The sequence below is a fragment of the Ixodes scapularis genome, unplaced genomic scaffold (assembly GCF_016920785.2).
Source record: "Ixodes scapularis isolate PalLabHiFi unplaced genomic scaffold, ASM1692078v2 PGA_scaffold2__306_contigs__length_199485367, whole genome shotgun sequence".
NCBI classification, from domain to species: Eukaryota; Metazoa; Arthropoda; class Arachnida; order Ixodida; family Ixodidae; genus Ixodes; species Ixodes scapularis.
In genome coordinates this window covers 113,896,594-113,923,386 of record NW_024609857.1, presented here as the reverse complement: position 1 = coordinate 113,923,386, position 26,793 = coordinate 113,896,594, and the positions used below count along the sequence as shown (strand labels likewise).

The window sequence follows — 26,793 nt, the reverse complement described above, 5'->3', positions numbered from 1 at the left end:
CTTCGCTTATACTAAACATCAAGAAAAACGAGACGGGCACATTATCATGCGGGATATCTCTGGTGTGTATTTATTCAGTAGTGCTATGTGCAGATTGGCTTGGTTTTTTATATATGCAATAAATGAACAGAACAGAGAACTGAGCAATTACAAAGGTGTCCGGGTGGAACAGTCCGGGTGGCATCGTGGCAACACAGGCATTTTTCTGTCCGGGTGGAACAGTCTGCAAATTGGCGAAGGGCCCCGCGCCCGTCGGCCAGCTATTTTTTCCTTTGGAAAACTCCACGAGGAGAGGTTAGTTTTGTAACACAGGAATTTTTCTGTCCGGGTGGAGCAATCCGCAAATTGGCGAAGGGCCCCGCGCCCGTCGGTCAGCTAACTATTTTTTTTTTTCCTTTGGAAAATTCAGCAATGAAAGTTATCTGTAGTGGCGATGTTGAAATTTTACAAAAAGTTCAACCGGCGAGTGACCGCGGGGCCCCTCTGTCACTTGCGGGGCCCTGTCGTAAGCGCGGGGCCCGGAGCGCCCGCCCCGCTCGCCCATGCCTAACGCCGGCCCTGGAACTTGCGCGTCTCGGCCACTGGGGAGCAGGACCGCGCTCGCAGAGATGCGCTCCAATAAGAAACCGAAACCTAGAAGCGCGTCCGAATTGAACGTTTTTACTGAACGCCGTAAATGGCCGCTCGCTGCCTTATATCTTTCTAAAAAAGAGTTTATTCGGTGGCTTTCGATGATGGTTAGCAAGTTTCTCAATAAAACCATATGCTTAAAAGAACGAATTAAAGAAAATTATTTATTAAATTTTAGTTCATTACTTTTCTAATTAGCATGATTTTGCAATCCATGACGTCCGCCAACATTGGTAGTTTGTTCCCGCAAGAGGTCTATTTTTATTACGAACAGCATATTTTGGGGGGAACGTTTACCGGCTTACATATAGGATGACCCAAGTCACCAGGCTCGACCTAAAATGGACCGTAAAAATCGGCGCCTGCACGTCAAAGGTGTATATCATGGGTCCGTTTTTTCTTGTAAAATTAGAAAGCGTACCTCTCTTCCTGTAAAAAAATAGAGCCAAGGAACTTGCCAGCGTCTACGGCGGGCGGCGGCGTGGACGGCCAAGTCCAGTAGCGGGGTGTGTTTGGCGTTCGTATTGATAGATGGCGTCTTGAGCAGCGGCCGAAGGTGAAACTGACCAAGAAAGAAAGCAGACGACAGGCAGACGAAATCCCTTGGCAGCAAAAGCGCCGTCGTTATGCAGACGCGTTTTTTCTACTTTAAGTTTTGTTTATGTTGTCCCCATTTATATTTTAGCCAATGGTACATTTGAAAAAGAGTATGTTCATTTTAATAAACCGCGGCGGTCGCGAGCCGTCGCGATAAGGAGGTAGCGCCATCTATTAATACGAACGCCAAACACACCCCGCTACTGGCAATGGTCTTATGCGTCGCCGCCCGCCGTAGACCCTGGAGAGTTTCTTAGCCCTGTTTTTTACAGAAAGAAAGCTACGCTTTGTAATTTTACAAGAAAAAAACGACTTGTGAAATACACGTTTGACGAAAAGTTTAGATTGATATGTCCAGGTATCGATTTTTATGGTCCGTTTTAGAACGAGCCTGGTGACTTGAGTCACCCGATATGTCGTTTCAATGCAAAGTGTACGTCTTAAAGCAGTTTCCGGCTTGAGCGGCGTAACCACGCGTTGCATTATGGGACATTTCCCATAATGAGGTCCCACGTGACGTCTCGAGTAACGTCACGAGGGTCACGAGTGACGTCACGAAGGAGAAGGAGGGAGGGGGAGAGAAGGTGGAGGAGTGTAATAAGGGAGGACGAGGGAGAAGATCAGAAGGAGGTGTGGAGGTGTGGAGGAGGAGAAGGGAGGAGGAGAAAAGAAGGAGGGAGAAGAAGGATGGAGGCAGAGGAGGAGGAGAAGAGAATGAGGAGGGGGAGGGAGACGGGGGTAGGAGTAGGATGGTAGGAGGGGGAGGAGGAGGGGAGGAGAGGGGGAGAAGGATGGTAGGTGCCAACTACCAGTTGTGCAGGCAAGTGATATCACCATTCATAAATCACAGGGAGGCACATATGAAAGCGTGTTGTATACTCGTTATCCAAGTGGACATCTACATGGGTACGGGACTGTGCTGTGCCCATCGATATCTGTGGCACGTTAGACGAAGTTGGTAAACTATAGGCCGCCAAGGTCGACAACGACTTGCTCGTGGTAGCTCTGTATCTCTCGCCCACGCACTCACTAAATATTTCGTGCAAGACAAAAAAGAGCTTCATACCAGTCATGCAGGAAAACATCCAATTGGCCCCGAGGGACCTGCACTCGCTGTTGTGCTGTGCCATCTCGGCGGAGCACGTTCAAGACTAATGCTGAGGAAATCAAAAACGCCGAGCAGCCTTCGACAGAGACGACAGCAAGTAGGATGACATCGAGAGTATCACGTGCTTCGTCAAGGTGTTGACTTTAACGCTGTCTCGTTCTCCCGCCTTGCTCCTGCTGTCCTATTTCCTGGCACCGGCAGAACTTCGACAGAGTGGAGCTTCCAAATATGAGAACTGCATTTCCGTTCTCCCAAAAACGAAATACCTCAAGGGGGGAGGAGGAGGAAAGGAAGGGAGGAGGCGTGGGGGAGGAGGGGTGGAGCTGGGGAGGAGGAGAAAAAGAGTAGGGGAGGATGAGAGGGTACGCATGAGGAGGCGGGGCATACTCTGCTCTCCGTACCCTCCCCTCCTCTTTCTCAAGAGCTCGCTCTGATTCGGCGTTACAGGGAGTTGTAAACGTCTTTCATTTGTTTATCATTCGGCATGGGCATGACAGAACTTCAAATACTGATTGAAATTTTCTACGTTCTTCCGGGTGTATTCGTCAGGAGGAATTGAAGCTTAATGATAGTCTGAAAATACGTTACCTTAAAATTCACAAATTTCTCAAAGATACTGACCATAATTTCGAGTCAAAGCCAGGGGTGCCCTCGTAATTGACTGCCCTTTTGCAGTGCTGACATATGTTAGTGTGCGTAGCTCTTGAAATTATCACCGGTGCGTTATATACATAATCGATGTGTAACCATTTTTTGACAGTTTGATACGTTAGCCTCGTGTTCCCAGAAAAAAGGAGAAAACAAAAAGTTGGGTGGCAACAAAATAAATAGATATTCCTTTCGTGTAAGGCTTTTTTTTTTTTCAAATATTAAACGCTGGATGAAATTAGCCATCTGCGTTAAGTCTTTACTTTGAGTGAAACAGTACGAAGCCGAGGGATGACCATGCATAGAGCGGTCTGTTTGGAAGCCTAGCTAGCTTGGAGCCGAAGCTAGCGTTTCCGCGTTGGTAGAAGATGGCATTTGGAAGATGGCGCAGCTGAAGCTGGCTCCAGGCACCGTGCTCGAGTGCTCGTCTATTCGTAGTCGATGACCATAGCAGACAGACTTGATCGTTCAGAAGGAGATGGCGGGTGGTGACATCAGGTGCGGCGTGCTTGAGCTTTTTCGCTGTACTCTTCAATGAAAGTCAAACTTGTTTGGCGAGCAAATCCCGTTACTGGCATTTTCCGTGCCAGACGTGGAGGTTTTGCTCCGGTTCCGGTCTGTTTCGAAACGTTTAACTAATTAGTTTATTAATTAGCTTTTCGAGGCGAAAAATAATATACTTTCTTTGTTCTTGCACCGAATATTGGAGCGAGCCTATCACGTGGGCCTGGACAGCCACTCAAACTCTGCTGGTTGTCTTCAAAACCTCCGCTTTCGTCGGCAGCACCTGACCTCGCGAATTATGGTGTCAAAAGACTACCCAATCAATATTTTGCTTCAGTGTCATTTATATTTTTAATAACGTAAAAAGAAGTAAAAAAACGGAACCGCTCGAAACCGATACCGAAGCTGGACTGGGAAGGAAGAGGAAATATAGAGGAGAAAGTTACCGGAAATCACGTGGCTCTGAAACTTTTTTTTTTTCATTCAACGTAAATGCCTTTTTTAGAAGCTACAAAAAATGTATATCATATTTGTTTTCTATATTTTAATACTGAATGTGTGCCCCCGATGACCCATGACTTTGATTATCTTTGGTGGCTGTGGCTATGCTATAGAAAACGGCACGTGACCACGGAGAAGAGAGTGAGCGCCAGTCAAGCCGGCCAGTTCTCGATCGGCCGTTTTCGGGCTGAAAGAAAACGAATTTCGAGCCGCAAATCGTGTTCTAGGTAGTTTGGCTGTCATATGTCATGTACAAGTCAATAGATTGGCGAGCATAAATTCCCTGTCAGTGTCCCTTTAAAGGGATACTGAAGCGAAACTTGAAATACACCTATTATGGTCAGAAATAGGTTTAATATGATCAATGATATGCGTAAATCATAATCGGGCGTTTTTATTTTGAACGGATGGATATATTTTTCACCCTAAGGGGCCCGATTGGGCGCGCGCTCGAAAATCAGCCATCGGAGAGCGCGATGCCTCTTGGGATATTGGGCGCATTCGTGACGTCACTTGTGCCAGCCGGGAAAGGCTACGGCGTGGATGTTGTGGTTACGAGCGTTGCCACTTGGTGGCGCGTCGACGATTTACGACCTTTGACAACGTGGCCGTTTGAGATGTGCAAGGGCTGCACGCACGCTGCACCACGGGAAGTCGGCAACCACGGCATCACTGACAAAACCAGTTCTGAGGTCGGATTCTCAAAGCGAACTTATGACGAAAAAGTGCGTACGACAAATTTGAGAGAAAACCCGTATTATCGAAACGAAATTGTCGCAACCTTTGCGCAGGTTACGACAGAATCCTACGACAGCTCCGCAGCTTTTACGATCAAATCAAGATGGCCGACAGCGTCGCTCAGTTACTTGGTAGCGACGTCCAACGGGCATTTATTTTTCTACGTGCTCTCCTCGTGCGTCCCGACTTCAACCAGCAAGAAAAAAGGAAGGAGTACTTGAAAAAGGCCACGACGATCAAGAACGCAGGATCCACAAACACCTGAGAAGAGCTACAACGGCCAGGATTCTATTCAGACTTGTACACGTTACTGAAAAATAGTAAGGAATTACATTTACAATTACTCGAGGCTAAATTGTAATTTATTACAATTACAATTACCTTCCCATGAAAGTAACTGACCGTTACCCCAAAAAGTAATCCGTTACTTTCGTGGCGTTACTTTTTAACAATATTATCCTCAAGCAAGAAACAAAGTGAAGAGGGTTATTCAAGTGCTTATTGTTGCCACCTGTTCCATTTAATGACCTTGAGTATTTTCAGCAACAGCTGGCTCTCGAAAGTCTCGTCAGACATTTCGCGTTATTTCTTACTCAATATGTCGACTGCTACGCTGAACACCATTTGAGCTGAGGCATTGGATGGGAGTGCCATATTGTTCCTCACGAATGCTTCATGCTCTGCATTGAGCTTTCTCAGCGAAGCAAGGGAAGTACTATTTACCTCGAATGTAGAGCAAAGCTTCGTCGTTGCAGCCGTTGCCTGCTATTCGAAAGATTTAGTAGATCCTTCCAATACCTCCGATACCCGCGATAACCGTACCCGATAACGATATGATTCACACGCAAAGACGGCGGCGAAGTATCGGATATCGTTATCGGAGTGATCGGACCAATCTACTAAAATTCTCCATTGTCTATATCGCGAAGCTGTAGAAGTCATCAATAGCAAAACATAGTTGTAACAGTAAGGTGATAATTAAATAATTAATAAGGTTTGGCTCAATATTCTTCTTCCTTTGGTTCTGAACGGTTCGAGCCTCACTTGAGACGTTGGTAAATAAAAAAAGTTTCCAGTATATAAATATAAGTAATAAACGAAAAAAAAGAAACTCAGAGCAACAATTAATTAGAACGTCGGTTAAAACAAGGAAATGTAAACGCACGTTTTCCGTGTGTACCTTTCTTGGTGCCGTTCAAAAACGCACGGAGCACGGACCGACTGAATTTTACTCCGGTGTTCTCCAGATAGACGTCCGCTGATACCACGGGCAGCAAACGGTAGAGTACTAGAGTACTAAGTAAGCCGCGCTTGGTACTCTAGTACATGAGTTTCACTCTCTCATCAAGCCAAAATATCAAGTCGACGTCAGCCAAAATTATGTTTTATTTGTAAAAATATCTGCTTGAGATAAGATGCGTACTGCTGCGGCAAAGCAGGAAGAAGAAGAAAGGAAGACTATTACCATTTTCTAAGTGCTCGCAAAAAGCTGACTCACAAAAAGGGTAAGGTAGACGGAGCGTTGTCTCATGTTGTGACATTATGAAAATGGTTCTAGTCGCTATAACCGAGAAGGACATTGTTAATTCTTTTCAGTGCACTTACCGCCTCGAGCTTCTCGAAGAGGTGCACAATCACTTGGCATCCTCCTCTCCCCGTCTTCAATCGCAAAGAAAAAACAAAGGGAGTAAAAAAAAAATCGGAAATAACTTGCCCCCCCCCCCTTTTTTTTTGTAGAATTGTTCATTTGGATTTTTCGACATTGATGTTAGGGTCTAAAAAAAAGATAGATTCAAGTGCCAAGTCTCGCTTTGCGCTGGTCGATTCGCGTGACAGTGCCACTGCGCTCGACTTTCCAAAAATGAAAAAAAAATCAAAAAAAATCTTTATTTAGATTGGGGGGGGGGGGGGGGGTTGGTTCTGACAAAAAAAAAATGTAACGGATTACAAGGAATCCGTTACGTGAAAAATGTAAGGGAATTACTTTAAAATTACTCCAGAAAATATGTAATTATTCCGTTACTAAATTACTGATAAATGTAAGGGATTACAAGTAATTTCGTTACTTGTAACGGATTACGTACGAGTCTGATTCTACCGACCAAGCGAGCTCAGCAGAATATAGTAGGCCTAGCAGCAACACCGACTCGGCGCACCGTTCCACCGGCGGTCCTTGGCCAAGACCGTCTGCCCATGACCGGCTGGCTTGCTGAATGGAATATGCCCGCGCGACCCTTGTGGACCCTTCCCGGATGAATAGTTTGATCCCTGAACTAAGTTTCAGAGGTCAAGCTTTTCCCCTTGTCATCTCGAACTCCTTGTTTTCCGAGACAGCGTTGACGAACGCTGTCGTCGAAAAGAGACTCTCATTGATTCTATCTCCTTGTTTTGTGTGATATAGAGCTCAAATAAACGCCATACGGATTACCTTTGCAACACGGTATGTACACTTTGTTACTAGTATACCATTTGTATTCTGACACGACGCTAGGTCACTGTCGAGCTATAGCAGTTCGTGGGGTTGAAAGTAGTGAAAGCGCACAATAAAGACGAATACGAAGACGGAGAGGCAAACAGGACCAGCGCTGACTATCAACTCGCGCTGGTACAGATATAGCCACAATATGGGCCTCCTAGTGTCGGAAGAATTTTTTATTCGTTCAGTTCGTGGGAGCTACGCGATTGTCGGTCCAACCTTTCTTTGCCGCGTGTTACGTCAATATCGAGTTGCAATCGTAAAAGATCGGTCCAGAAGCGCTTACCGAAACGCGGTCTAACAAAGCGAATCCAGCACTTCGATCAAACGCGCGTGTCCGCTCCGAGTGTGAACAGGTATTTGCGTGGCTCTTGCTGGTTCTCTCGTAGTTCAAACATGTCTTTTTTAACGTCGTCTCGCAGCTCGCAACTCGCAGCAACTAATACCGGCCGTGCCAGAAGCACGCTCGGGTCGTGTCGTGCAGAGAGCCGCAACGAGAACGAGCTCAATGTGGCCAACTACGCTTTGGCTTTCTCCGCCAAGGCTTTGCAAATGCGTTCAGGCCTAGGCTAATTCTGCCGGCACGCCGTATTACCGCAGAACGGCGCTGCTCCTATGCCACAAGTGATGTCACGAGAACTTTCCCACCATCCACCAGATGTGAATTTGAAATCGTTTAATTAAGTTTAAAATTAGTTCTCCTGTGTTTTACAGCGCGATATTGATATTTCCGAGGTGGTGCCTGTCCCTAGCCCATATTTATGCAGAAAGATCGGCGCTAAAATTTCGTTTCCGTACCCCTTTAAAGTCGACGCGCTCGCCGCAACGTTCTTTTTAAAGAGTGTGCGTTTTTTTTTTTTTTTGCACAATATTATTTTTTCTTTTTTTTTTCTTTTTTTTTTTTTGTTTTGTTTAGACAGTTTTTTACTCCGGCTGGTGCAGAATCTGCTACTCCAACAAAACACAAAATTTTTTTTTTTTTTTTTTTTTTTTTTGGGGGGGGGGGGGGGTTGTGTTTAGTCATGTAGGAGTATCGGGCACCGTCCTCGGCATTGTGATCTTCTGGTTCCCTTTTCCACATCCTCGGTGCGCATCTGGGAACGGGCTCTACGAATAGCGCACGTCGAGCAATTTGACCTTGAAGTTTCGTCACCTTGTTCAATCGAACACAGTAAATTACGAATTAGGATTAAACGCTGCTGCCCTCGTACTCCAGCTATATGCATCAAAAGGCGAAAGCAGCACCACGAGTGCCGCTTCTCAGCTTCGGCGTGAAGCGGGCATCCAGCTGTAAAGACACGCGGAAGGTGGCTTTCTCAGGTAGCCCTATCTTTTCATCAATCCCATTTTGAATTCTTCAATCACATATTATCCGGTATACCTAGTTTTATTCCGGGTACTGAACTAGCTTCTAGGGGAAAATAAATCGCTTTACACTTATTACAACATTATTAATAAAGTGATTAGTTCCCAGCCCTATATGTAAAGCTAAAAATAATAATTTAACGAGATGAACATGTGCCTACAAACTTAAGGAGAAAGTCCAACTACTCTTGCGTCGGCGACGGAAGAGCGACTTTTCCGAAGAAGCGCTTTACCTCTGCGTTTATCGACGTGGCACGTTCAAGAGTCTTCCTAGCCAGAATACACGATGACAGCCGACAATGGGCTAAGACATTCCAAGAGAGTACAGAAGAAGAAATAAAACTAAAGTGGGCAAAGCGGAGTGCGAAGCCCGTTCAGACCGGCAAACGCACGATGCGTGCGTTGCTAACTCCGCCATGCACGCGGCACTATAAAATTGTCCAATATCCACTACGCAGCCGACACGATACACCCAGATTTCTGTACAAAATAATTAATTAACTGAATCGCTCTTAGTGGGAACGTTGCAATCATGAGGTTTTGTCTGTGAAGTAATTCATAGTATAATTGTTTCTAATTAAATTGTGCAATATTTCTTCAAATTGTAATAAAAACAAAAAAAAAATAGATCGTTGTTGTTTTTTGCGTTTTTTTTTCTTTTTTTGTGCTGCATTGACGATATTGCATACCTGTATAGTTGGAGCCCAGCGACACAACTGTAGTGCGTTTCTTCGACGGCCTTTGGGCGGCCCGTTGTGCCGGATGTGAAGCAAAGAGCGATCAGTTCTCTTTCAACATCGACCACTGGAAGGTCAATAAAACTTTCTTCCGGTACGTTCTTAAAATTTGTCACCGAAATGAATCCAGGCTTATCACCTACAACAAAGCGTTCCTGGAAATTAACAAAAAGTATCAAATGAGAGAGCGTTTTTATATTCTACGAAAATTTCCAACTTAATACATTGAAACGACAGCTAGCCATCCTCCCAAATTGATTTTACGAGAAGTACATTGAAACGGCAGGCGTCACATAGGCACATTTAACGTAGTACACGTTTGCAAAGCCTTGCTAAGCATTTTTTATGAAATTCAAAGATAAGTACACCATCAACGAGAAAAGATTTCTTCGATCGCTTTTGTCGATACGAAGACGAATATGGAACCAAAACGTTATGATTCGTGTGTGAAGAGTTACGCCTACCTACCGTGAAATCCCGTGAGATAGCCCGCCTAAAATTGAGGCCCTAATAGGGTGAAATAATAGAGTTGGTTAACTTTCGGTGTCCAAATAAGAAAAGTTGAAAGAACGCTATTTTTAGATTAGGTTTTTCTGCCACACATGTTATCGCGGTGAGGGACGATGAAGGAAAGACGACTCTACTTTCCAGTCAGCAATGTTTGCTTATAACCCGCCATAGCTACCTAGTCGCATTTACGCCGAGGTCATCATTGATCCGAACTCTACGATGACTAGGCGTGGGTTTTCTCACATCTCTCGGGGATGGGGAATCTATCGCTATATTACAGTATTCATATACGTATGCTTACCCGAATATGCGTGTCTGGAGTTAACTCTTTCAGCAGGTCGCCTTCGCTTGGTGTGGTGAGCACGTGACTGGCCTTTCCGTCCTTTATTTTTGTCTGAAGTTCGTCTGTCGAAATTACAAAAATTGCCAGAAATTTCTTTTTTTACGTAAAAAAATTGCAAACGCGAAGGCTGCACTCAGTTAATAAGATCTAAGGACTCGCCTCAAACTGCGTTAAGAAATAACAGTTGGGTATGAAAAAGGGAAACGCCGCTGGAGGCCGTTTATAACAGGCTTTCTCTGGGTCTAAATAAAAATTGGCACGCGAAAGGGGTCATGACTAACCAAATTAAAAGGTACAGATGAAAATACCTCGCGTAATTATCTACTTAAAATTTTAAACTTTTACGCTACCCGTAAGGTAAAACACAGCGACAGCTGAGGTGTGACATCGGAGCCGCTAAGGTGTCATTTCAGAACAGATGGTCTGAATGAACGGTAAAGGTGCGAGCGCGCACCATGGAGTCCGCATAGGCGTTTTGTATTAAACCGATCGAGTAACACACCGGACGAAAATTCCGTGGCTTTTTGGAACCAATAAGGGTGTATTAACTAGAGAGCATTTTGTGAAAATGTTAAGCAATTTTAGGAACACAAACTAGAACTGCCTTGGGGTAATTGAAGTACACTTCGAAAATCGCGCGCCCAAATTTGAAATCCAGGGAACGAAGAAACTGCATGTATATGCATGAACCGTTCCTCTCATTAATGTTACTGCCTCAACGTCTTATACAATGTTATTGAACACAAACCAGCACCGCATTGTGGTCACTGAACAGAGATGGCAGTAATGACAGTACTGTAACGAGATTACAGGAATTAAACTCCTTTTTGTGGTAATGAGTAATATAATTATTGAATTTTATAGGCTGGTAACTTAGTAATGTAATGAATTCATTTCAGACAGTAACTTCGATAAATGTACTCATTGCTCTATCCCAAATTAAAAAGTCCCTTAGCCCGAGCTTTTAAACAAAAAGAGGAACATTTTTTTAATGGTGAATTGTCATGAAGAAGATATCATAGCAAATGATAGATGGCCATCTGACCGCAAAGGCTCGTACGAAGAACTCGACTGACGCACAAAGGCGGGCTGGAAAGGCGGAGAAAAGCTGACGCTGACGTGTAGAGACATCGCTGGAAAGTCACTGCTCACGAACTCCAGACAAGACAGATTCACGCCGTCACGCCATCACGATGATGCTAAACTTCGTTTATCATTGAGCTGACAGTGCGTTGGGAGCTAGGAACTGACCAGAACCAATCAACCTCCTTCCCTTGATCACCTGACCCGTCCTCTTCTCTGCGCCCGGGTGTGGTGTTACCAGCGGATGCGACCGACCGTCTCGAGCAGAGATGGCATTAATGACATTACTGTAACGGAATTGCAGTAATTAAATGACTTTTGGAGTAATGAGTAATGTAATGAATTACCTCTCTAGGCTAGTAATTTAGTAATGTAATGAATTACTTTCAGGCAGTAATATCGAGGAAATTACTCATTACTTTTAAATTTACTTTTGTCCCAAATTAGAAAATTCGTTTGCAAGCTTTAGAAGAGCAGAGAAAATTTATTTTGCATGGTGAAATGTAGGAAAAAGCATCTGAGGAAATAAACAACGGCCACCTGAGCGCTGAACAGACGTACAGAGAGGGGCTGGAAAGGCGAAGAAGAAAAGCTTGCGTGTGGACATCGTTGGAAGGCAACGGGTTACGAACTTCAGGCGCGAAGATCCACGGCGTCGCGGCACCACGACGATACTATACTTCGTTCATGCCTGAGCTGACAGTGCGGTGGGAGCTGCAAGCCAACCAGAACCAATCAAGCACCTTCCTTTAATCACTCGTCCCTTTCTCTGCGCCTGGGTATGAACGAGAGCGTGGTTACGTGGCGAACGATAGACGTGTGACTGCTCCAACAAACACGTAGCTTCCAGCGTTCATTCCTAAGTTGACAGTGTGTCAGCTTAGGGATGAACGGCTCATAGGCTGCAAGGCGAAGGGCACATCACCTGTTAGTTAAACACAATTTAAAAGCTGAGAGGACAGGACAAACAGATCCCCAGCCTTGTACTTTCGTCAAGCAAGGTCAAACCGTAAGCTTCGACATTTGTGAAGAACAAACGACCGGAATAAATAGTTAATTCCAAATGCCTTGTAAAAGCCAAAGAACGTTTTGTGCGTTCTCGAGTAAAGCAGGTGCCACTCGCGGTATGCCTCGGTGCCTTCCCTTGGGAATTTTATTCGGGAATAAGCCTATATGCGGATATAGCCCCCCGTTTGTTGGGAAAGTAAACAATTCAGGGAGCTCGCGCCATTCCTCAACTGGCGATGCTTCTGCTTAGCAATTATCCAGGCCTTTGTGTGACAATGTGCAAAAACTTTGGCTCTTCGGGTGTTTGGGATAAATGGTCCTTGGAAGGAATGACCGAGGATATATATAAGCCAACTATCCTCGCCGACAACTTTCCTTGGCAATGCAGCGGAGGGTATAGGCACGCGTTCCCTCTCCCATTTTGAGCGCTAAATAAAGCTCTGCACGAGCTCTCCTTCTCTCCACTGCATTGCCAAGAAAAGTTGTGGCCGAGTATAGTTCTCTTGGGAGAATAGAATTATATTGCGTCCGAGGCGGAAGGGAAACGTTTCACGTGACGACTCCTTTTAAGAATGAGCTGCCATTGCCCGACTTAAGAAACTGACACGGACTGCGGTTTTTAAATGAGGAAGACAGAAACATGTCACCCTTCTAGTGAGAACCTTCCCCGTTGAATGAACAGTAAAACCGGCGAGTCGTCTGTCTTTCTGAGTCACATCTAAAGAAGCTATTCATCATGTTTCACAATTATTTCGCCTGCCCCAGCAAAACCACTGTTCAGTATGGTTCACTTTGAGGCACATAAGGTTGTTGCGGTGTAAACAGGAAAATCTTAGTTTTAGTACATTTAGACCAACTCAGCTCTTTGACGTCACATCACCGACGACGGGCGTGGGACCTTTACTTCAAAACTGTCGTTCACGGTGCCGGCGAATTCTGTCTTCCTTCGAAAGAGAAATTTCTGACTGATCAAAAGAATTGATATTCATTCCGTACGACACGCCCGACCAGCAAGCCGATTGCACGAAGACGTCGCCGAGCCGTCGTCCTTTCTTGTGGCTGAAGACATCGCTCGCTCGAACGTCAAGCACGAAGTGCGCACTTCGAGTTGAATACGCACGCGTACGGTTTCTTCATTAGGTGCGAATGTGGCCAGTGCGTGATGTTGCCCGACTTCAAGCCGGGAGTGCATGTCCGGAAGAGAAAACGGCAGCAAACTTTCCGACATACAGTTGACTGGCTGCATTACTACGAACGAAACAGTTCCTTCGTTAGCTCAGTGGAAAGACGTCCGCTTCACACGCAGTGGGCACGCGTTCGGTCCCTAATATATGCGTACCATTTTTTTTTGTCAAACATTTTGCGATTTTTACATTTCTTTTGTTACTATTATCACTGAAAAAGACATTTGTTGTGGACAATACGTCCCCGAACTAAATGGTATTGGATTCCATTTTTGACACCTGCGAACTCAATGTAGTCACTTTCGACAAAATGCAAGGAGCATATGAATCGGGTAGAGTCCGCTTTCTGAGGTTCCCATAACTGTTCTACAGGAATTGCAGCCAGCCATTGATCCCGACTCGTTGATCTTTCAGATGCTGGACATGTGAGGCAGCTCTTTATGCAACATTTTGGTAGTATTGGTTTCGGAGCCGATCATGAAAATTCACCACGGGCAGACACTCACTCCTAATTGCCAACACTTAAATGTACAACACATCTCATCTTGAAGTACAGCACAACGAGCGGAACAAACATAACTGCAAAGGAATCGCACGGTGAACGGACCCCGCGGCGCATTTCGCCTGCTACGTGCGGAAAAACAAATCGCACGGTCGGGTGTAGCCACGTGACTTCCGCCACTCGCTCTCTCCTCTCCACTTCTCCGTGCGGTATGGGTTTCGGTTTCGGTTTCGAGCAATTGCGATTTTCGGCTTTATAAAAAAAAAAAAAATACGCGACTCTGTAGCAAAATATCAATTGGGTAGTATTCCAACAACCATTTTAAATCGCCTGGCAAAAAATTAACAAAAAAATTGGGTGTGTCAGTGTCCCTTTAAGCTAGACTACGGTGGGAGCTACGTTGCCCCCGGACCAATCAGCCGCCGCCCTCTTATCACCTGACCTAGCCCTCCACGCGTGGGCATGGCCTGGAGCGTGATGACCTGGCGAAAGAGAGGCACAGGACTGGTCTAACACGGACGTCGCTTCCACCGCAGTCTCGACTTAGGGGTGAACAGAGTGTAAGTGTCGGAATCTACAAGCTCTGACACACGCTACAATTTTAGACATAGGCATGTTGTAAAAACTAGAAACAGAACTAACTATGGCACACAACTATTGAATTAATTGGAAACTTCCAAACCTCCTGAGCATTTACCTTGACTTAATTGATCTATTGGAAGATATTTCCTGACCTAACCTGACACAGGTTAGGTTAGGTTAGGTAAGGTTAGGTTCGAGATGGGAAGACATCTCTCACCGCCGTCCTTGGTGAGAGTGGTTAGATTAGGTTGGGTAAGGTTAGGTTTGAGATAAGAAGACAACTCTCACCGCCGTCCTCGGTGAAAGCTTTCTTCTTACCTCAAATAAACAACGAGCGCGAAAGGGTCACTGTCGTCTTCTGCTTGCTCCACGGTCTTACTCCTTGAGCAAACGGGAATACGCTGCCGGGACAAGCAACACCAACATCATATTAATTCGTTTGAAAAAGTACCGATGCAAGCGAACCTTATTAAATATAGATACCGATGCTTTTCAAATGAAAAGCTTAACAAAGGCTGATTGAACCTGCCTACCTTCTTCTGATGCCAGCTCAGATGGTATGACGACGCCTCCAGCAAACACGACTCCATACATGGCAATGAAACTTTCCAGAAAATTGTCCACGTGTACGAGCACTTTGTCGCCTGGCTTTACGCCGTGGCGTTGGAAACCGACGGCGTATTGATGAAGCATCTTCAGCATCTCTGAGCTTGTCACTTTATTTTCTTTGCAGATCTGCAGCGGCAGAAGGGTCAATAAATATTATTTTTAATTGGGATAACCGTAATGGCAGGAAGCCTATTTTGGAATCACCAAAAGCCGACTATGAGCATGTGTAATACTGTGAGTGAGGACATCATGCCTGGCGTGTCACGATCTAGTCTCTCCTCTCGAAGAAGGTAGAGTGCCCAGAAGCATAACGTATATTTCTGGCGGCTTTAGAGTTACCAGTATGTCCACCACTGCAAATGCATGTTTACTTTAATTAGCCTCCGACTTTTTAGTTCCTACCTTCCCTGAGAGCTGGCCTAGTAAGCTACAAATTGACCTGCTGACAAGAAAATATAGGTATTTGTATTGTACCGTGCAATTCAGTATGATTTGCCGTGGACTTTTTGGCGACCGCAATTGTGCTGTCTATTACGCGCCGTCACTTAACAAAGCAATAAACCTGCCGAAACAATTTTTATCTTGTCCAAAGGATAGGAATCCGTGATATTGAAGACTCTTTGAAGTTTTTTTATGTTTTACAAAATTGTCAGTTTCTTTAAGTTAAGCTTTTTTTTAAAGATAACTTTCATTTTATTGTAGTAGGAACCGTTGCGTTTCAGAGGCTTTATGGTTGGGCACACGCAGTAAAAAGTTTAAGAAGCAATCCTGTTCGCATTTCCTAGCTATTGTAATACGAATTCCCCGTTAAGAAATATGGCACCTTTGAGCCCTTTGATCAGGATTATGCTAGCATCGTTACTTGCCTCTATAGTCTCCGTTACACAATCAAGGTTATGATGTTAACGATTGAATTTATATTAGGTATATCACGACAATGGCAAGCCTTCTAAGCAGGCTTCTGGCTCGAAGCTGGTTCACGCAGTGTGTTTAGTTGCAACCGAGTGCGCTGTGCAGCCTTGTGGTCTCTCAGGACGAGAGAACAAGCTAGCACGCTGCTGCCATCTATCAGGTCGCCCCGTAACTTCATTTCACTAGAGTTAAGGTTTTGCAGTCTATGCCAGATAAAATGTGCGTACTATCTATAGAAATGGTCGCTCGTAACATTGTGAATTTTTTCAAGCCTAAAAAGTTTATGATGCACTACAAGAGAGGAAATGTATGAGGAAATCTCAAGTGTTCCTCCACTACTTGATAGAAGGCACCAGGGTGTTCTCTCATCGTACGAGACCACGAGAAGTTGTAAGGTGCTTGGTTTTAACCACACTGCAAGAGGGTGGACTATCCTTAATTGCTGGGGTATGCATACAGAAGAAAACATAACAGGTCCTGCACTGCACTTGAGAAATGAGCGATGCAGCTAAGTTTAATTCTGCTTAACACTATATTATACATAGTGGTCACATTTCTTCAACACACTGTACACAAAACTTATCGGCATGCTTACTAATGCAGTCCGTTCACCTTGTTGAAGCAGCCTATCTTTTATGGCCTGACAGACTGAAATCTTTGGTACAGAACCACCGGGATAGGGTGAATGTACAATGCCGTCTTCGATGCGGGCTTTCAGCGACATTCCTCTGATATCTTAGGGTTCCTCCGGTTATTATGTCTAGCGACTCTAATCTGAAAGGAAAACAAATCGGGTGCCTAAGAGCTGCGCCCTAAAATGCAAAGCAAGACAAGACATCTATCACCTTAAAAAACACGCCTGCTTCACAGACCAGAGGTCTCTTATTCAAAGGCTGACAAACTCACGAGTCTATTTTTAAACTCTTCGGAGGGAGATTATTTTTCTTAGTTCTTCAGCCCTGCATGAGGCGCTTGGTATTGCGCTACTTTCAAAATAATATTTACCTTCCTAATATACCGTTGTTAGTTCACCGTTCACAAGTAGGCAGCAGTTTATCCCAAAGCTAATAGCCCTTGAATAGATTGCTTTGTGACGCACGGCCCGCAGATCTGAAACTAAAACCCGCTTTCTGTGGCATTTTAAATTCCATAGTATTTCTCTGCGCCAAACCCCGCAGGTGGTACCTCCATGTGTAGGTGTTTGCTAAGCGACGTCACCGCGGATTCCGAACGACGTGGGTTTACCCACCTATATCTGGCTGCGCGCGACTTTCCCGTGTCCGGGAAAAAAATTAGCAGCGCTGTGTTTATCCGCCGTACAGTCCCAGCAGTAGCTGCGACACGTCTCGGCAAAGTTGTTGGACAATCGGCGTCGGGTTCACGCAACGTGGGGTGCGTGAACAAAAGCGTTCAAACGAAACAGACATCTTACCGATTTCTTCCGAACGCTTTTGTTTCTTTTTTTGTTTCAGAGCGCATGAAAGTGCGGCTCCCTGGCCGAGCTCTTGGCATTGACAGTGCAACAACGGCGTTTTGTTATCAGCTTTCTTTTCTTCTTTTTTTCTTTTTTTCAGAGAACGCGTGCAGTGGGCGTCGGGTACTGCAAAAACCGGCTCTGGAGGAACGCCTCCGCTTCGCACGCAGCGGACCGAGGTTCGAATCCCGCGGGAGGCGGACGTTCTTTTTCAAAGATTTGGAAACCTCGACGACGGACAGCCTACGCCCTGATACGCCATGTACAATGTCAACAACAACTACTACTACATCAACAACGAATGTAAATTCTAGTGGTGGAAAGATCCCATGCCAGGTATCGCTGTAAAAGGGCATCCTAGTTGTTGAACTAAGCCCGGGGTAGGCTTAGTTAAACCCTTCGGGGCCCACCGGGCGAGGCAACAAACAACTTCGGCTTTTGCTCATCTCATAGACGGGTGTCCTGGTAAGGCCCGGCCAGGATATTCAACCAATCGCGTCTTCTGTTTTCTTCATTCACTTTTACCTCCTCCTTTCTCTTTCTGGTACGCTATCTTCCTTCTTTTTTCACCTTCTTAGGCAGCAAGCACCCAACTTTTGTGGCATCAGGTCCAGTTCGTGTAACCATGCTTGGATATTGTGCCTCAGAAACACTGGTAGTGTACTGTTGGTAGTTTACTGGCGCAGTGCCTACCCTCGTGTTGGGCTCCGTGGTGGGCGATGCACCCGAGGCACCGAATCATCCTCCCATTTACTATGGGTCCTAAACATAAACCTTTCCTTGTTTATAATCCTACATCTTGAAAGCGATCAGCCCCTTAGTAAACTGTCGCCTTTTCGAGTTGCTAAGGTACTTGGAGGCGTTGTTGGGGAGAAATGTAGCGCCAAAAAAAAAAAAAAATGTCGACTGGAGCCCTTTTTATGGAGATCAATGCCAAGCAGCAGAGTGATACCCTTCTGGCACTCAACGCACCGTCCGACTAGAAAGTTAGTGTCAGTCCTCATCGAAAACTAAAACTATTTAAGGACTTATTTTTTGGGGACAACTGGCTAGATTTGATTGACGCTGAGCTGCGGAGGGCCTTTCCAACCAGGGAGTTGATGCGGCACGGCGCACCACCGTAGTGTTTGTATTTTCTTTTGGCGCGCTACTTTATAGGGGGCCACTGCAAGCGCACCGATTCGATCCTAAGTTCGAGAAGTGCGTGCCCCGTACGGCCTCATAAATCAGTCTTGTTCGAACCTTCGACCTAGGTCGATGTCCCTTTCCTTGCTCGGTGTGCCCGCTTGGCCCCCGGCCACCGATATTCCTTTGTCGCGTGCGCAGCACCACGTAAGCCACCTTCCATTACCTGCAGGCCTCCCTAGCTTCGGCCTTTCGTAGCTTTAGAGACTTCCTACACCCCTTTCCAGTCGTCATCCTTTATCGCTACAAACAACGTTCGCTGTGATGACACAGATCACAAGAGCAAGGGTGTTTATTTTTACTTTTGACTGGACCGCTCTCCCTGGGACTGTAAAGGCAGGCTACCTTGAATGCTGTGTTCGACCACATGTGTCGAACATTCAGCGGTGCTTCAAGTGGCAACGATTCGGTTCGGGCAGTAAGAACCGTGTGGCAGAGGTGTATGAAAACTAATCGCAATGTGTGTATTCTGATGGTCGTCACCCTGCCTACCCTCGAACCTGTTCGCAATGAAAAAAAGAAACGAAAATTCTTACACTGAAGGTAAACGAAAACATTTAACTTTAGGCAAGGAAACGCCTTTCCTTCTTGTCTAAGGGTGGGTAGGCTGAGGTCAGTGTTGTACACATTCCTCAAAAAGAGGAACGAAAGCTCGTTCCCAATTACTTCTGATTTTTGGAACGCGTTCCAGCTACAAGTTCCATTTGTGAAAAAGAAACTCGTTCCCGTTACAGTTTTAAAAAAAGGAACGTATCGTTACATATAGGTTACTTTTCTATTGAGCTAATTACTATATTTAGTTAGATTAAACGAAGGCATTTTTTATCTATCTATTCTATCAAATGGCAACATACGAATTTCAGTGTCGTAATAAAAGGAGAGGAGAAGGAAACAAACAGAAGAAAGTTTTCATTGGTTGTTGTATTCAGCTTTAAAAAAACTCAGCGTTTAACCATACTCAGGTTTGTGATGGGCAATTCAGATGAGCCAAATTGTACAACAACCTCCCACGTTTCAATCTAACAAAGTTCCTTGTTCGAATTTCCCAATAGTTGCTTCTCGACGTTGCTGTCCCCAAGACGAGCAAGTGCAGAAGAGGGCACGGCTTTTGAAATCTCAGTCTTGACAACTACCAGCCCTTCGTAAAATGTCGGATTTGTTGTTCAGGTTGGAGGGGGGGGGAGGAGGAGGAGGAGGAGGGGGAGGAGGAGGAGGAGGAGGAGGAGGAGGAGGAGCGGAGGAGATGAAATAAAAATTAATTTTTGTTTAATTCCTAGGTGACCAGTGTTCGGGATATAATGGTGCATTCGATGTCTGGTGACGTGTTCTTTTGTTGTAACTGTAGGTTGTTTTTTTTGTGGAAATAGCTGTAGTCGGTCTTAAATTTCCGGGTGTATGAGGATTCGTGGAAGCAAAGAGAGTAGCTGAGTTTGAGACGTCCCTTTTTCTGTGTCTTTTCCTTCGACTAAAAATTTTGCTATTTGTACCACAGTCTCGGACACTGAAAAAAGAATCAATGTCCATTAGCTCTCCTGCACCCGACTGTTACCAAGCGAAGGTCCCACGAAATAAACCCTAAGATAAATAACAACAAAGTTAACGAGATCCTTCTCTTTATAAGCATATTGTTTTTATACTTTTCGGAATTTCCCTCTTAGAAATAAACTAAAAATAACCCGAAAAGCGAAAAAAAGAACGCCGTTCCTGTTTTCGTTCCCGTAAAAATGGAACGAGTTCCCGTTCCAGTTCCAGCTATGCAAAATGGAACGGCGGCGTTCCTTCCTCCCTCCTAAAAGGAACGCGTTCCTGGAACGTAGAGGAGAGCCACCCCGTACATCTGCCCTTAGGAAGCCCTTTGAGCCGTCGAGGCAGTCGGCCCCCAAGGGTCAGCTAACTGCATTGCCTGAAGAGCCCACGGACGAAATGAGCTCCGATCCGACGAGAGGGCTTCCTCTCATCATCAGGGTCCACTCTTTGTGTCCCCACTGACCCTAGCTGAGGGTAGAAAGGAGGAGGAAAAAGGGAGAGGAGCAGGAGGAGGAAGAGAAGAGAAGAAGGTGCATACCCTCCCCTCAGTAGCCTCCCCTCATCCTCCTCAAGAGCTGCGCTCTAATTTCGCGTTGCAGAGATTTGTAAACGTCTTTTTTTTTAAAACTTTAGTCATGCTTGATTTGTTTTAATGTAAAATTAATGCGGGGTTGAGAGTCGGATACGTTCCGATTTTTGCGGATGCGGTTCGGATACGTATACAAAGTCTCTAAATGCGGTTCAGATGCGGGTATGAAGTCTGAGGATCTGGATCGGGTGTGGATGATCAGAGTGTCATCCACGCAGGGCTCTAGTGATGGAGACAAACAGAACTGTTAAAATGAACATCAACAAAAAACCGAATTCTGCACGGCAAGGACGATGCCAAGGAAAGTAAAGCAGACAGTCACCAATGAAGTGACAAAACAACATAACAACCTTTCTTTAAATCTACATAGAAACGACACTGAAAGTGGTAGCAGGCAATACATTCTCACTGGAAAAATTACAGCAGAACGTTGAACGGAACCATGCAACCCATAAAGCAAAAATATAAAATGTTTTAAGTCTGTAAAAAAAACGGCAGCAGCAAAAAAAAAACAAAAAAAACAACTTGTTGCGTTTTAAACGACACAAGGTACGCACGTATGTTCTTCTTTAGAGCTTGCTTGCACCATATTCTTCATGCGAGGGAGTCACACTTTTTATTCGGCCATATTTATAAGAGATAAAAACCCCAGGTTAATTTCAGTTGGGTTGTGCCCGTAAAAAGTAGAGTTCATGCTAAAGTTGAGGCTTGGGCGAATTGGTACATACTTCAAAATTAAAAAAAAAAAAGAAAAAAAAAAAAGAACAGCGCGAAAAGGCTGCCTGTCTTTGTGGCCGAGAGGTACCGCGTCGGGCTGCTGAACGAGAGGTCGCTGGACGAAGGATAAGGGCTAAAAGCCTTTTTCGGAGGAATTAACTTTCGCAGTTGCCACGTGCCAATATTGCCACGCTCGTCGGTGAGCGACCGCGTGCGTGGCCGAGTGATTACCGCGCTTGACTGTCGCGCAGAAAGTCTAGGTTCGATTCCAGTCAGTGGAATGTTATTTTATTTATCCTTTCAACATTGCGTTCTCGTGGGTTCGAGATCATTCTCGTCTGATCGAGTTCCGAATGTTCTAGTCGTCGAACGTTCTAGGCCGATTGTTCCAGAAGCCATCGCCCGTGCATAAGGGGCTCCGCGTGGCGATCTGCAGTCAGTCTCGCCCCAGCGTTCGACTCTGCTCTTACGCCGACTTCGACGCCCGTGACACTCTGTTGTTATCTTTTTTTATTATTATTTTTGGGTGCAAGTTCGTCCCATTAAACGTTTCGTTTCTTCAGTTATTACCGCCTCATTCATTGTCATTCGTGACCATATGTCGCGTGACTTGACGTCACGAACATTGGCATTTAAAAGGTTAAAAAGCGCAAATAAAACAAGGACAATAAAGAAACAAAAACGACAGGGAGGGCGCCCGTCCTGTCGTCTTTGTGTCTTTATTGTCCTTGTTCTGTTTTCGCTTTTAAACCATTTAAATCACTACGAACCAACTCACCTAAACACAAGATTTAATCGAACAGTGGCAACTACCAATATATCACCCATTCATCGTCCGTGTTACTTTTCTGTCTATCCTCGTCTTTTCGCGCTGTTTTTAATTTCGAAGTAGAGTTCAGTTGAATGCAGAGTTTTTAGCTCTTTGTGTAGAACTCCCGGCCCTCCTCGCCGAACGGGGCTAAAGAAAGAAGACCTGTAGGCGACTTTTTATAAACGTCGGCAACTTCTGTTACTGGACTCAAACTTTTGGTATAAAATCTCTCCTAGCATAAGCTCTCTAGCTTAGGCTTTCCTGAGAAAGAAGTTGAATATTTATTTACTCACCCGGACAGATGCTCACGGCTCTTCTTGTTGTTTTTTTTTTTTTCTCTAAGACAAGGAGTCCCACGAGCAAATACTGGCAGACTGATGTTGGGGCAGGAGAGGTTGTTAGTTTTGTCGAGTCCAGTGGAGACGACAATATCTATGAGAAGAGGTTTAAGAATGTGTAACGCCTACGCTAGCTGACCGATACGATAAGGTCCGCTGTAGTTACCAATTCTGATATCGACCGCATTTTAGGACACTGGACGTGTCATCAAATGAAGGGAGCTCGACTTACCCGTTTTAATTACACTGAGCCGCAGTTTTCTTTTTGCGGCTTTTTTGCCTGCTTCTCGCCATCGTTTGAAGCGGCATCTAGATTTAGTTTCAAAGCGGCGTGTTCAATAAAGTGCAGTGAAACGCCATCTAGACGCTGCGCTTAGAATACACTGCAGTTACAGTAGCGGCCGTCCACGAAAGGGTGGCGCGTTGAACCAGGGGAAGCCAGAGCCGTGTATTGGGAGAGTTTGGCCAATAGGCGGAGCAAAGGCCGCCGCCAGCGCCGATTATTCCCCCCGCGCTTAGAGCGTAAACTAAATTTGTGACACAGCGTCGACCAATCAGGAGACCGCGACGTCACAATATTGCAAACGACATTCAGAGCGTGAAATAGAGGCGTTCAATCTCGGCCTCTCTGCTCCATCTCACAAATGTCGGCAGTGAAGACAAAGGTACAGGCGCGTGAACCTAGCTCAGCAAAACGCTTTTGTTTGTGCGAGAACTCGTGCATAGGAGCCACTTTCCAAAGCCACGCGCTCGTGCCCATACCTTTCTCTGCACTGCTGATGTTGGCTTGTTAGAACAGCGTCCTGTGACTGGCGGAAAAAAAACAGTGCAAAGGGTGGGGCGTGCGAGCGTCTGGAGACGCGGAGTCCCGCTCGGCTCGTGCGCTGGCTTTGGCAGTGCTTTCATTCACCGTCTCAGTTGAGACGCTGTTTCTAGCAAGTTGGCCCTGGTTTGAAGCGCACGTTCGTTTATTCTACACTTGAATATTGGCGTGACGAACACCTCGCACGCACAAAGTTTTCAGTCACTGAGAGTCACACCTTTTAACTCTAGCGACGCTAAAACGGCTTGAATTAGTCGTGTCACAAATTTAGAGCTCACGACCACCGCTAGGGGCTGTTTCGCGGCCTGTGGTTGGCCCCGAGACGCTCGCCTATTCAAACCAATGTATGGCCAAACTCTCTCGATAAACGGCTCTGGGGGAAGCGGGCCGTGGGGATTCAGGGGAGGGGGGGGGGGGGGGGCACTGCTTGTGGAAGCAGCGTCTATTAGCCCCGAGCGAGACCGATTGGAGCGCTGCGATCGATGGATGGTGCCATAGAGAGCAGTGCTACGGGACGGGACCAGGTGTTTTTTTTTTTCGCATTGCTTTGCTTTCGTTGTAAGATTTAACGCGTAGCAGCAGGAAGTGTTTGCTACGTATATCTTGTTTTTGCTATGACGCAAAACGTGCATACGACGAAACCTAAAATTAAATTCGAATACGCCAAGCCACACCATTGGAAGTGGTCTGTAGGTGACGATGGAATCCTACAATAGTTTCATGGCCACCAACACCGCTCGGATACTACGCCGTTGAGATCAACGAGCATACTTTTATGTACTCTTCGCATGCTTCCCGGCTTTAAGCAGCAAAAAAATATAAATACGCACTCGAGACTACACTTCTTTGTGACGGCCGATCTACCCACGAATTCTAGGAACAACGACAATCATCCCGTCCACTTGGGCTGCAGCAGCCGTACCAATCTTAGCGTACTGTGGAGGCTACGGCCACCGCGACCCAATAAGAGTGTCAGAGCGAGGCACGTGACACCACGTCACCGGAGCGTTTGTGTCACTGGATTAAATTCGAGAACGAAGGAGCTGGCTGCCGTCTGCTCACCAAGAGTCGCCTGCTGCAAGACCAACCGACTTCGGACGAAGGTATACCGCCGCTGCATTGCCGTCCGCTAGAGTAGCCAACTGTTCGGGAACATTTCATGAGACAACCATACGCTCAATTTACCACCGAGTCTAAGAGGGTGGGGGGGGGGGGGGGGGGGGTGTTAATACAATGGCGACGTTTTGAGCAGAAGCGGTCAATTACAGGGCTGCGGTCGTCGAAACACCGTCGAAAACCCACGATGTTCTAGAAATGGGTTGGTCCGAATTAATTATCGTTGAGAACTAATATATGTCTTCGCACTTCTGTGTGTCGTGTGGCGTAGTGTCGACAGGAATGAAATCCCGCTAGTCCAATTGCCGTTACAAAAAAAAAAAAAAAACACTTTGTCACAGACGGCGTTGTTACTGTAGCGGTAACGAGGCCTCCGTGGCCTTGACCATGGAGTGTTGTCAGGTGCCCTGCTCCGACGCCCTTGTTGGGTCGCAGGATTCTATGGTGGTAAGGTGATCTACGCGCTCATAGCATCCCAAAAATTAAAACGTTACAATTGTGTGTATTATATTTTTTGTCGACAAAAAAAAAATGCTCAGAGACCGCTGAGACACTCTTTCTCAGGAAAAATTGCCAGCGGTTTTATGGTCATTTTCGTAGGACTCGACGCCGACTTGGGACGCCTATGTGTGGAGCGCGGTGGAACCGAACACCGACGGCCCGCCGAGGCCGCTCGACGAAGACGTGGAGGTGTCCGAAGCTGAAGATGCACTCGACGACGGTGACCAGCGGCTCGGCAACACGGACTGGTATGGGATGCGCGTTTTATTGAAATGCTAGCATGCATACTTGATGTCAGTCTTCTGCAAAGGTGCCAATGCGATTGTTTTGCACCAATGGTGATCTTCCTCGAGTTTGTTTGCTGTCAAGAATACCAAGCCGCAGCACGGAAGCAGCAAGGCTGCATGACAAACAACGGTGATTTCGAGGCGCTGTGCCTGAACACTGGGGTGCTGCGACTCTTCTATCTGAATATGCGGCACTACAAGCAGCACGGCATGGGCGAAAAGTCCAAGGATTGAATACAAATATATTTCACCGATCGCAGTGGCGTCGGGACATCATTTCAAAAACTGCTGGTATCCACATCGGGGTGTGGGCAGGCGAGGATGGGACGCGAACATTTTTCCTTTCTCGTCCTTGCTGTCCCTCTCCCTTTCTCAATCTAACCCTTACTTACTATTGTCACGGGTGGTGACCAAACAAAAAAACAGGAAATAAACAGAAAGAAATAAACGTTTAATGTGGCGAACTTGTGCCAAAAAAATAAAGAAGGAAACAGAAGAAAGCAGAGCGTCGCGGGCGTCGAAGTCGGCGTGTCAGCAGAATCGAGCGCTAGGGCGAGACTGACTCGACAAGGTCGCGGGCGGCCTCTTATCTAGAGTGCGCCGCTATCTCGAAGATTCGGCGAAAGCGGTTCGAGCGTCGCGTGATCGGGGCGAGAATGAACACGCACTTTCTAGAAAACAAAAGCAGGGATAAATGATAGAAGTTACGTGCGGTACATGAATAAACGGGAACTTTCTGGAGGACCGTGACCGAGCGTTGCCTTCTCAGCCTTGCGCGCGGCATTACTCCCCCCTTTAAAAGTGCATCGCCCCGATGCAGTGTAAAACAAATCAAAATAAAAAAAGAACGATAAACTAAAGAGTCTTTTGGAGCACAAAAGGTCCACAGTCCTATCGAGCGTAGTACGGCTTCAGGCGCACGACGTGGACGACCTCAGGTCGTGGTGGGCGGCGTGACGATGTTCGTGTTCCGTCGGGCATCACCTCGTAGTTCAGCTCGCCGAGGCGACGAAGTACCTTGTATGGTCCAAAGTACCGTTTCAGCAGTTTCTCACTGAGGCCGCGGCGACGGATGGGCGTCCATACCCACACCCTATCTCCGGGCTGGAAGTGGACGTCCCTGCGACGAAGGTTGTAGCGGCCGGCGTCGACGCGTTGCTGGTCTTGAATCAGGAGTCGGGCGAGCTGGCGAACTTCGGCGCGTTGAGCAACCGCCTGGGCGTCGTCGCTCTCGTTGTCAGATGGCTCATGGGGCAGCATGGCGTCCAGCATGGTCGTTACCTTCCGACCATGTACCAGCTGGAAAGGGGTGAATCCAGTGGTCTCTTGAACCGCCGTATTGTAGGCGAACGTGACGTAGGGCAGCACCTCGTCCCACGTCTTGTGCT

The 26,793-nt window shown here is 46.2% G+C and overlaps 1 protein-coding gene across 1 annotated transcript; it reads right to left on the bottom strand.

Moving 5' to 3' along the window:
* Positions 1 to 8,203: 8,203 nt before the first annotated feature.
* On the bottom strand, positions 8,204 to 16,806 carry LOC115323369 (long-chain-fatty-acid--CoA ligase-like). The gene is made up of 5 exons (XM_040206405.1): positions 16,633 to 16,806; positions 15,050 to 15,251; positions 10,116 to 10,219; positions 9,257 to 9,459; positions 8,204 to 8,490 (listed from the first exon to the last, which is right to left on the bottom strand). Exons 1-5 carry the CDS (start codon positions 16,759 to 16,761, stop codon positions 8,463 to 8,465), a joined length of 666 nt encoding a protein of 221 aa, XP_040062339.1. The 5' UTR covers positions 16,762 to 16,806; the 3' UTR covers positions 8,204 to 8,462.
* Between the last annotated feature and the right edge of the window lie 9,987 nt (positions 16,807 to 26,793).

Coding starts and splice junctions, on each gene's coding strand:
- LOC115323369 (XM_040206405.1), bottom strand. CDS start 16,761: ATGTCGCTGAAAGCCCGCATCGAAGACGGCATTGTACATTCACCCTAT. Junction 15,252..16,632: donor AAGGTGAACGGACTGCATTA/GTAAGCATGCCG, acceptor CTGCCGCTGCAG/ATCTGCAAAGAAAATAAAGT. Junction 10,220..15,049: donor TGAGCTGGCATCAGAAGAAG/GTAGGCAGGTTC, acceptor TAATTTCGACAG/ACGAACTTCAGACAAAAATA.